The 12,474-nt window shown below is 41.1% G+C and overlaps 1 protein-coding gene across 1 annotated transcript in view; it reads left to right on the forward strand.

Annotated features, from left to right (window-relative positions):
* LOC144769047 (BPI fold-containing family B member 4-like) overlaps positions 1-12,474 on the forward strand; it is a 103,737-nt gene that overhangs the window by 46,665 nt on the left and 44,598 nt on the right. The window contains exons 5-6 of the mRNA XM_078653042.1: positions 6,182-6,245; positions 10,884-10,944. Of these exons, the coding sequence (XP_078509168.1) occupies positions 6,182-6,245; positions 10,884-10,944 (125 nt within the window). The remainder of the gene's footprint in view (positions 1-6,181; positions 6,246-10,883; positions 10,945-12,474) is intronic.

The following is a 12,474-nucleotide window of genomic DNA, read 5'->3' on the forward strand; positions in this document are numbered from 1 at the left end:
AACAAGTCAGAGCCAAGTTATTTCCATCGCTATCGCTAATAGGATTTGTCGCTAATTCAACAGTACTGTTTGTTACTACAAATGCTGGACCAAGATTGGTATGGACTACATTTTTACCTTTAACCGTTTGCTTATCTAACATAATAGTGCAACCATTTATAGACCCACTGTCTCTTTTTTTTGAAGCTATAAAATCAATTTTTCCACTTTCTGATAAACTGATGGATTTTAACTGTCAGTCGACCATCTCCAGGCAACAAAACCTATTTGTGGTCGGGAAACCACCCCAGTTTTCCCTGAAAGCTAGCTCCATGGTGGGCTGCACCCCCCACATCCCCAATCTCCACCCCGATCTCGATGCCCTACTCTATACCAGTTTCTATCAATATCCTAATCACGTGTTGTCCACTCCTAGAGGGATAAAAGAAGGAAAGTCGTCTGGTTGCAATTCCCTCGTATCTATCCTGAGTGCTCCATGAACAAACATGGTCAGCCGTGTGAGGATCCGCAAAATTAATCAGGATACAATCGCCCTGTACGGATTTCCCGCTCGTGTCCCACCCACGTCACCCTACGCACCATCAAGATCTTACTCGAACGGTGAGGTGGTAAGGGCCGATTAGAGTTAAGCCAATGTTGGACCTTATTTTTTAATGACCAATTTGCCTCCTCATCGGCGTCACCCAATTCCGGGACCCCCGTCATAACCACCACGTAAGGACTTGCCTCGGGGGGCAAGTTCACCGCTCTTCTCCTAAGTGAACCTCCATCGTTCTTATTCTCAATTGGTTGTGAAGTATGTGCCCTGGATGGGGTCTTCCCCTCTCGAGGGCGGGTGGCACAGACTTTAGTTTTAGCTACAACTTTCTTCTCAGGGGCTAAGGCCGGCTTAGGGTTTGTGTTTGTCACTAATGCTGATGGTTTTTTAGTAACATGGTCAGCTAGTTTATTGCTATTTGATTTATTTCCCAATACTTTTTGAGCCCCCAGAATGTTTTGCTGTTTAGGCACAACACACAAGTCGGCTAGCTGTTGTTCAATATGGGATAGTCTTGTCTCAATGGGGGAGAGGTAAAGTTTGAAAAGTTCTCCTGTCTTAGATAGCAGTGAAATATCCACCTCATCACCACTGACACTATTCCTGACCAGGTTAATCGAGGCCTCTACATTCGTTCTACTCAAGGCCTCTTCTGTAGCAACATTACAAAGATGGTCATGTTCTGTATGCAGAGTTAAGGCAGAATCCCCACTAGTATTTTTCAATTGTTCGCCCATTTCCCTTACTTTTTTTGACTTGAGTTTTTTAGGGATGGCGCCCTCCTTTTTACCCCTCAGCTGACTAGCACTCAGATTGTCAGGTATAGTAATAGCAACTAAGTCGGGTTATTTTCTAGGTCCGAGCTTAATTGGGATTCAGATAAAAGATGGGACACTGACAGATCTACCGTGCTGGGCAAACTCTGTCTGTGAGCATGAATATCAGCATGGATTTCTAAAGGGACCACGGCCTTTGGTTGTTCGGGGGTTTGAGCTGTTGCAAAATGGCCCATAGATGATCTTTTTGCCAAGGCAAGATCTTGGGACACTCTGCGCTCCATTAGTGAAATCCCTTGATCTATAAAAGTGTTTGCCCTTATAATGAAGTTATCCAGAGTGCCCGTCAATGGGGCCCCCCCCCGCAGCCGTTTTACTTCTGCTCCCACGTGTACACATATTTGAAAATATCACATGTAAAAACCCAAAATGACAATAGATTTATAATATATTACAAGTGCACATACGTTCAGTCCAACTAGGGATCAGGAGTTAGAGGGGGGCCCAGCCCGGCCTTAAACAGTCTATAACGGGCTTGAACGGGCCCGCCCTTGGCCCGGGCTGGAAACCAGTAAAAATAGGTGAAGGTGAGGGAGGGGCGGGAAGAGGACCAGCTGCGGCTGATCAACGCCGCACTGCACGCTGGTCCTCGAAGTCCCGTCCCGTCGTCAGCCTGTGGGTGGAGATCCGGGAACCAAGTTCGGCGCTGCAATAGTCCCCCCGCAGCATCAGGGGCAGCACTCCTTCAACACCAAAGGCGCGAGCGGCTCTCACGAAGCGGGGGCCGCGAGAGGTGGGCAGCTTTCACAAGAAACGGTTCCCCAGAGAGTCAGTGATCCGGGGCTTAGCAAGCACGCCCTCAGCTAGGTAGGTACAAAGAATCCACCAGGCAAGATCTCCACAAGGATTTTATGCAGCAGGGAGGGACGGGAAGAGGACCAGCTGCGACCAATCAATGCCGCACTGCACGCTGGTCCTCGCAGTCCCGTCCCATCGTCAGCCTGTGGGTGGAGATCCGGGAACCAAGTTCGGCGCTGCAATAGTTCCCCGCAGCGTCTGGGGCAGCACTCCTTCAACACCAAAGGGGCGGGGGGTGGCAGCTTTCATAAGAAATGGTTCCCCAGAGAGTCAGTGATCCGGGGCTTAGCAAGCACGCCCTCAGCTAGGTAGGTACAAAGATTGGAACATTTCAATATAGTGCTAGCGGCCTGGCCAACTCCGCTGATCATTTGTGAAGACATAAATATAAATTTAACTAATCAAGTATTTCTGGGTTCCCAAGATTATAAAGGACGGAAAACCCCGGGTCTTTAAGGCTTTGGCTAATTTGTTAAGGTATCATGGGTTGTTAGACGTATGGGGAAAACTACATGGAACTGACGCAGGATATACTTTTTATTCGTACCCTCATAAAAAAATGGTCAGATTGGATTATTTTTTCACATCCTCCGCTCTCTTGAATGGATCAGAAATGCAGATATATCCTAGAATGTCATCAGATCATGCCCCTATCTTTATAGTATTGACCGGTCTGGGAGAGACGGCAAGGTTTAAAAAATTTACTTTTGACCAGAAATTATGCCTTAATGATCAATTTAAAGTACAAATTGCCAGATGGCTGAAGGAATTTTTTTAAATAACAGTCAGTCGGCTAGAATAGATATAGTTTGGGATACGTTCAAGGCCTGCTTTAAGGGTGAAGTAATACATTTTCGGCTGTTCTATCAAAGTAAATTAAAAAAAGAGATGCAAGATCTCTATTCTGCTTTGAAAGTGGCAGAGGAGAAATTGACCCAAGGTATAAAACACCAGGGGAACATTCAACAACTAGAGGAGGATGTAGCCAGGAAATGTTCTAAAACAAGGAGGGTCTGGGATCAAGAAAATGCAATGAAGTACTTGGCTTATCGGAAGCATTGTCATGAATATGGCGAAGCAGTTGGGAGATATCTTGCCCTTAAATTACGAATGAATGAAGCAGCTAGACGCATTTCAGGTCTACAAGATAGTGCAGGGTCATTAAGGACTGAACCACCAGGTATCTTGGCTAGCTTTTATCAGTTTTATACTGAGCTGTAAGGTCAGTGCAGGGGGTGATGGTTTAGAGTTTTTGCAAACTCAAGATTTTCCTGAATTGGATTCTGATTTGGCAGCGCAGCTTGATACTCCGATTACTATGCAAGAGTTGGAATGTGCAGTTAAGTCTCTAGCGATGGGTAAAGCAGCTGGCCCTGACAGCATTCCGGGAGTGATTTATAAGCATTTTTTAATCAATTAAAGGATATGATGCTGGCAACATTCAGAGCTGCTCAATTGGGGGTGGCTCCTAAATCCTGTGATGAGCCAACAATAGTTGTATTTAGTAAGAAAGGTAAAGACCCAGAGTTACCTAGTTCATATCGCCCTATCTCATTACTTAATTGTGATGGGAAAATGTATTCTAAGATACTGGCTAATCGCCTCTCCAATGTTATGGCATCTTTAGTGTCAAATAGCCAACATGGATTCATCCCCGCTAGGGGCACAGTTTCACATATCAACAAAGTAATTACTATGTTTGATATTGCTCAAACGTAGAAACGAAAACTGGGGCTCATTTTATTAGACGCAGAAAAAGCGTTCGATCTTGTGGAGTGGGGGTATTTATGAAAATTGATGGCAAAGGTGGGTTTTCAAAAAGGTTTTATGACAGCTTTGAGGGTTTTATATGCTTCCCCAGTTGCGAGAATAGCTGCAATGGATATGATCTCAGAGCCGGTAAAAATTACCAGCGGGGCAAGGCAAGGATGCCCTTGCTCCCCTTTACTATTTGCCCTATATATTAATCCTTTTGTTGATATGCTTTTAAAAAGTCAGGGGATCAAGCCTTTCTTAGTTCATGAGGCCCCTTATTCTGTATTTGCATGTGCAGATGACATTGCAGTGATTACAGAGGATCCGACTACAGCACTACCTGAGATAGAACGTTTAGCAATTGAATTCGGACAGATGACCGATTATAAACTGAATGTTCATAAGAGGCAAATAGTGTGTACAGAAAATACTAGATTCCAAGATGCAAGAGTAGTTGTTGCAGCCACATATTTAGGTATTAAAATTAGGGCATCATTAAGGGACATAGTAGATGCTAACTGGGGGGCATTATTAGGGAATGTTAGAAATTCTTTGGAGAGATGGAGTCAGCTACACCTCACTATAAAAGGTAGAGGGAACATTTTAAAGATGAAAATACTCCACCGGGTACTCTACCTGTTCAGATCTATCCCACTTGTGATAACGCCATTACAATTACAAAATTTGCAATCATTATGTGTTAAATTTCTTTGGGCCCCCGGGAAGCCTCGCAGAGCTTCCAAATATATGACGCTTCCAATTGTAAGGGGAGGTTTGGCATTACCCAATTTTGTGCTATATTATTATGCTTGTTTTTTGCAAAAAATGTCAGTATTATTGACTGGTAATGAAATTGGTCCTATAGCTGAAGCCCCTTCAATTTTTCATTTAATTTTAGCATCAAAAGCAAAATACTGTTTATTTAAGGAAATAGCTGGGAACTACTGTAAAAGAACACGTTTTAAGATTCTGGAAGTGGCGTTTAAAGCTTGGAGGAAGATACGCAAAATATCTGCATTAGAAGGTCTGACATATTATACACCATTAAATGCGGCAAAGTTGCCTCCGATCATATCTCGAGATAAGGTAGTCTCCGATTGGAGAGACAAGGGCATTTGCCAGATAGGAGAATTCTATGATATTAGGGGACGAATTATTCAATATGAGGATCTCTCAAAACAAAATTATCTCCCCCATTCACAAATGTTTTAATTTCTCCAAATTCGGGACTTCCTTAGTCGCAGACATCTGAAAGTTAGCCCAAACTTGCTTATTGAAGCAGTAAAGGCTCAGGGGAAGATAGAATGATTGTATAAAATACTGTCTTCACATGCAATGAATGATTTGGCAAAGCGTAATCAACAGTGGGAGGTAACACTGGGGGAAACTGATATATCTATTGCAGAGGCAATAGATAGGGCTAATGCAGTTTTTTTTGTCTGCAAACCTAAAAGCACAATTTTTTAAAACAGTATTTAATTTATATTATACTCCCGCGCGTATGCACAAGTGGGGCGATTATTATGATGGAAGATGTTATCGTTGTGGGAGTGAAAATGCAGACAGTCTACATATATTTTTTACGTGTGTTAAACTAAATTTTTTTATTCAGGGTATTGAAAAGTTCTTCTCCAATATGTTTGGGCAATCGCTAAAAATAACGCCTGCCCTAATGCTCCTAGGGATGGGACAGGTGGTGAAGAAAGGGAGCCCTTTGTATAAACATTGGTACTTATTGTTTGTAGCAATGACTGTGGCCCGATTACGTATAGCTGCAGAATGGCTAAGCCCCCTTCCCCAGTGTTTGAGGCCTGGCGGACAAAAATGTATAACCTAGTAAATCTAGAACTGAGTCTTTACTCTATAAAGGGGGCACGGAAACGAAAAATAGGACTGTTTATATGGGAAGTATTCTCCGATTATATGAATGCATGATGTAAGCCCATTTCTGTTTACCCAGTACTTAGTAATCAAGTTATATGTATTATTCTTTACATTTTGCTTTTTGTATGGTGCTGCATACCCTCTATGTTGGAACTGTGTTTAATAAAAAAATAAAAAAAAGGAAAACAATAATTCATCCAGTAGGGATTGGGGTGAGGATACGGACAAAGATGTAATGGTGGGTACTAGTAATGCTGATAACACGAGATGGCTCACCTGCAGACATCGTTCAATATTATGCCATTGACTTTTAGTAAATGTATTATTGTCCTTTTTGACAGCTAACCTGTTACATTTCCATGGTTTACAGCCTACTTTCTCCTATCCTGGATGGATTGGTGAACAATCTTCTACGTAATGTTTTGCCAGGCGTGGTGAGTCAGAAAACATTTGTTCATGAAAGAATTTTATTGGCAAAGAAGTTTCTTTCACAAATCATCAATCTTTACGTTTGTTTTTAATTTTAGGAAAGCTAATTGTCAATATAAATAGTCTAGGCTGCTTACAGCCTATTCCTTTTCTCCTGAAATATATTATACAGATTTATATTCCAGTTTTATTTCAGCATTATAAAACATAATAATAACTTGATAAACAAGCAATTTCATAAGTTCACTATTGGTGTACAGTATTATGTATTATTTCCCCTAAAATACACCAATCCCAAATTCAAATAAAGAATGAGTAATAGAAGATGTTCCTCTAAACACTTTTGTTATATCAACTCAATCAACACTACCTTTAATGCAAAGTAATTTATCCTTCATTACTTCACTCCCAGCTATCAAAAAGAAAAAAGCCAAGTATATCTCTTGAAAATAATGGATAGCGGTACATTGAAGAATCTCTTGAGGGGATATTTCTCTTTCTTTTTTTTAAAAATCCCAATAGTCTCCTAAAATTTTAAAAAGTTTTCTACATTCCAAATAAATCAATTTGCAATATCCAATGGCATGTAAGTTTATGGTCGAATTAGAAATAGTGGGTGCAAATCTTTAAAACAGTCTAACTCCTGCAACGACAGGTTTCCCTCCTCCTATGTTTGCAGATTTCTAACTTCTGGGTATTCACAAAGCTTTTGGAAACATGTGCATGTAAAAGAGGAAGGCCCCCCCCCCCCGGTTCGGCTGAGAAAATATTTTATAAAGCAGAGGCACTTTATTATCTAATGCTATATTTTTAATAATGTTTGTCAAAGAGCATATTTCCTTTCAATATGTATCAGTTCTTAAAAACCCTTAAGGTAAATAATTTAAATCAGGTTTCATTATTATATTCTGTTTCCAACAACATCACAAAAAATGTATATCACAAAAGTGCAGCCATCATCATGAGCTACCGCAGGAATAAGTGCTCAAGTCATAAAACATTAAAAGGAATTGAAAAGATATGGAACAAAAGCTTAGCAGATTTAATCATGTTACAAAAACTCAGAGCGAAACCAATGTATCTTCACCCAGCTATTCAGATTTTTTGTTTCTGGCTGAAGAAGATCCAGGTTTGGTAAAGTTCAGATTTGCTACGTGGACAAAGGCGTATGTGTGCTGTTTCTACAAAATGAGCTAGTAGAGTACCATACTTTGACTTAATTAAATAAAGATTTTGGCGCAACGGTGTCTTAGAAGTAACGCAGTGAAATCTCATAGATTTCACCGCAGTGAAATCTCATAGATTTCACTGCGTCACTTCTACGAAGCTTTTTGAGGGGAAACGCCCCCCCCTGCATACATTATACCTGACGCAGGTATAATGTAGCGCAGGGGTTTACAAAGTGTCGCATCTGCTTAGATGCGTCACGTTGTAAATAGAGCGCAACAGGAGGCATGTTTTACGCCGCCGATGCGTCACAAAAAGTGACGCATCGGAAGCGCAAAACTGACGCAAGACCTCATAAATGAGGCCCGTAGTGTTCAATTTAGAGTTGATATGCCAAATTTCATATCTGACAGTGTGTGCTGGATGCTCCTCCTCTTCTATACGGAATAAGCTAAATATGCAGCATCAAAAGACGCCATCAATATCAGTAAGGGCTTTTTCACTTAAGTAGTGTCCCACACCATGCAAGGATCTAATTTGGAGGAACATGTAAGACAAAAATGTTAATATGACTATCATGTGAAATGGTTTCATTGTGGCCAACCAGTGGAATGCAAATCCAAAGTAGAAGCACATTCTCACTATACACATTTTATGTTCCCTGTGGATTTCCCTTGAAACTCGTATTTTGTAAAAGACTGCCATCATTTGCATTGTGGTCTTTCATAGTCTTGTGTATCAAGTTCTTGGCACCAATATCTACATTGCTGAAATATCATATTGGGTCATCTGTCCACCATCACGTATGATGGCATTAACAATTCTGGTCATGGGCACATTGGAGGAAGTATACCACATCTATGTTAAATATTGCATCCGCTTACAGGGGTCTCCAACCTTTTCTGTAATGAGAGCTACTTATGTTCAATGAAACCCATTTAGAGCTACTAATATTATTCGTTTTATAATTTTTTTAAAGATGTATAATAATTCAACCAAGCATAAGCTTTCCAATGTAATAGGCTGGGCTGCACACATGTGAGTTACTCAGAGGTAGATGGAGAGCACTACATTAATCTACCTACTACATCACAAAGTGAGTCTAGGGAAGTAGTTATGAAGAAATAACAGTAATCATATCCTTACCTTGATTATCTTATAGTTAGCGATGTTCTAAAGATGATATCATTGCCTGCCCATATTTTAAAGCTTGATATAGTGCCATACAACCATGGTGCAGGCAGAAAGACTCCACCAGTTGGATGTCTGCCCTGCACCTTCCTTAGAACTAGGCTTTGGAATGTAGGGTCGCGGGTGTAAGCAGACACAGAATACACAATTTTTTGAGAGAAGCCACTATACTACTGTTTCTAAATTATGCCTCTAGCTTGTTTCTCTGAGAAGAGTCACATGGGGAAGCATTTTGTATACCATGGAACTAATCATGGGGCTATTTGCCCCCCCCCCCCCAGGAATCTTTAAAGGGTAGAATTGAAGCCCTCCATTTGACTATTTATGCCCATTCCAAAGAGCTGTGAAAGTTGTTTACTCTATGAATGTGCTGCAATACCTAAAAGTCCCTCAAGTGGTCGTTCAGTATTTATCATAAATTAATGAGCAATCGAACTACTAGGTAATTAGAGATTCTTCTTTTATGAAATCCATGCACTTTCCATACACCCTGATAAAATAACTCCGTTTGCGACCTCAACGTTGTGTGGGAAAAAGGTTTTGATATTTCTACCAATACTACGAGCCTGGCAGTAGCCAAACATTTCCGTACGACCGTCTCCCCTGAGAGTGCACTCTGAGAGACATCCTGAGAGTAAATACCCATGTTTGATGCACGCTGGGCACAATCACTTTGAGTATCTCCACCAAATCCAGCATATTCTTCCCTGACAACCAGAGCTGCTCTCCAGCATATCGGCACAAAGATTCACTTGGCTCTATTCCATGTAAGCATATACACAGATAAACTGCAGTTTCATTCTTGGATAGACCACTCATGTGTGAAAAACATCATGATGGGCAACACAATTCAAATAAAGATAAATGTGTGGGGCGTTTAAGCAGTAGTAAGAGAAGTGTGGTCTGCTTACTAAGGCAAGTATGTCCTCAGACCACCTACCAGCATCTACACTTAGGCTCTGATACCAAGTGGTCCTGATGGTAGTGAGGTATTTACAGGATCCGGTAAATGTAGCTACATTGAAGCAATGTTAGTTACTGGGACTGCAAATGCTTGCCATTCTGAGTTTTTCTTGTGAAAATGAGGAGTTGCATACAAAATGTATTGGAATATGCCATATGTTTTTCACATGGTAAAGTTCAGCAGGTGTGACCTCCCGAAAGTCAAATGGGAACAATTGCAGAGTTGCAGGTTTAACCAAAGTACTTGGAATTCCGATCCCTATCCACACATGGGTTTGTGCAGTGAGAAAAATTGAACAGTCATCTTGGAATCGGGTCTAACAAGTAGAATGCTCACTTTCTTCACAGTGACAGGGACAATCTGCTGCTGCTCTGTGATTTAGACACACTCACAATTACTACTCCTTACAAAAATGGTTGTAAAGCAGCAAGTTAGATGTATGCACAACACAGGAGTAAACTTACAATCTCAACATAAACTGACATTTTTGGAGTTCTCTAAAAGTTATAATCAGTGCCTTCACTCTTACAGAAGTCCCTTTATTATTTCATCCTTGAGGGTAACATTATATTTTGCATATTTTAAAGGTCACCTCCATTGCAAGTGTACTCACACATTGAGACAGGTCCACATGAATAGCATCTGTTACCACACATGCAACAACTATGCATGGCTTAACAACGCAGTCAATGCCACAACGGTGTTGTTACCATGGGTTCCATTAAAACGCAAGTCATTACAATGACTTGCATTGGGGAAGCACTGAGCTTTGTAATAGTTTAAATTACTATTCCAACTCCAGCCGTTGTCTCAGTAGGAAAAGTGTTGGACTTAAAATCCAACACCAGTCCAACACCGCATTCCCTAAAGCAAGTCGTTGTAATGACTTGCATTGTAATGGAACTAGTGCTAATGTCCCAGTCGTGGTACTGACTGCGTTGTATAGGCACTATGATATAATGCCTGCGCTGTAATAGATGTTTCCCAGTCCATGCATTTCAAAAAAGAACATCCTTCAGAGAGTCAATGAGATTACCATATATACACAACCCTGTCACATCCTTCCTAAATATTTTCATTGACTTAGATGGCATAAACCTGCGGTAATTTTTTGTCCTTCTTCGGAGAATCAGCAACCACAGAGATTCTGTATGCAAAATAGACGTTCTGGCGCAGAGCAGCATGGGAGCTCATTACCTCGTCCAATCCCTTCATGTGTCTTGTCCTGCATCAGATTGAGGAGGGGGCCCTAAATGCAAGAAGAATCTGATAAAAATGAAACTAGTAGTCACTGTTTTGCCTTGTGTTATTTTTATTACAGCTTTGCCCTGTTCTTAACGTCGTGTTGGACCTGGTGAATGGATTGCTGCTCACAGTGAATTGTGAGTCTTTGGTATATCTATCTTTATGTCCACAAATTCTGTTGTCCTTGTGAAGTTATGACTTCTGATGTGCTTTCAATAGTCGAGCTCCTCTACAAGTAGTAACGTGGCTTGATATGTATTTCTCTAGAAGCCTCATTGAGTAAAACAAAACATGTTTGGAAGTTATTCACAGGCAGTTCACCAGCACTGTTTTGAGGTTGCTTGTTTGTTTGTAGCAATATATTGTAGATGGTTAAGTTGTTTCAGTACAGTCCATGCATTCATAGATCATCATAGGGTTGTCACAGATTTCAAGAGAGGTAGGCATATCACACTTTTATGACTGAAACTGTACAGTTATTAACTGCGAATCCAGTGATTAGTGAAGGTTATTGGCTTGCTCTTGATTTAAAACAAGGTTAAATGGAATTAGGCAGCAGGGGAGGACCAAATAATGCGGCATGGTTGAGTAAATTATGTGGATCGAAAAGCTAAATTATGTAGCGCAATGTTTTGCTACTAATGTAAACTATTAGTTCATTATTTTGTCATTTCTACACTTATGGGCACTGTTTGGGCATAGGTTTCACCTCATTGGTACCAGTTTAACACAAATATAACACCAAGTAACAGAAAAGTGATCAGTCAGCACATGGGGAGAGGTTGTGCGTTACGGCTAGAGCTACCGACTTGGGAGCTGGAGAACAAGGTTCCAGCCGCAGCATCAGCTTAGCTTCCTGTGATTCAGGGCAAATCACCTAGGGCCATATTATCAAGAACGCATATCGTCGCTTTAGCGGTAGGAAGCTGCCGCTGAAGTGGCGATAAGGGGCTTGATAATATGCCCTTTTGAATTCCCATAGAAGCCCAGGTTCACACCAGAACCTGGGCTTCTATGGAATTCACAAGGGCATATTATCAAGCCCCTTATCGCCGCCTTAGCGGCAGTTTCTTGCCGCTAAAGCGGCGATAATGTTATCGCCGTTCTTGATAATATGGCCCTTAATCTCCTCGTGCCTCCCCAAAAATGTATGTGATTCTGGGCAAATCACTAAATCTCCCCGTGCCTACCCTAAAAAAATGAATGTGTCCTTGTGCAACGGTATTGATGTTCATGTAAAGTGCTCAAATACCTTAGGGTCGAGTTTGCACTATATAAATCTGCAAACAAAAAAAGCGCAAAATGAGTTGCTTCATTTTAATTAACTCTTGACCTGTTAGAGCTAGAAACAATTTGGTTAATAAAACATGGTGATTATGCTGTTGATGGATAATGTGGTACATGCAGTGAATTCAAAACTAAGTGGAAATATTTGCAGCCATAACATAGGATAATCCCAGTGACCCTGTCTAGGACCCAGACTCCCAAGCAAGGCTTGCAATTTAACGTTGGGGGTGATGTCACCTTCACGCTGTATATACAAAAACACAAGCGAAAATGACTACTGTTCATTGACTGAGGCAGTAATCAATAACATAATTACTTCATGAATGTGTAGAGAACCTACTCTGCCTCCACGCCCATCTCCCTCCTGAAGGTTGTTTCCC

Source organism: Lissotriton helveticus, chromosome 7 (assembly GCF_964261635.1).
Source record: "Lissotriton helveticus chromosome 7, aLisHel1.1, whole genome shotgun sequence".
NCBI lineage: Eukaryota > Metazoa > Chordata > Amphibia > Caudata > Salamandridae > Lissotriton > Lissotriton helveticus.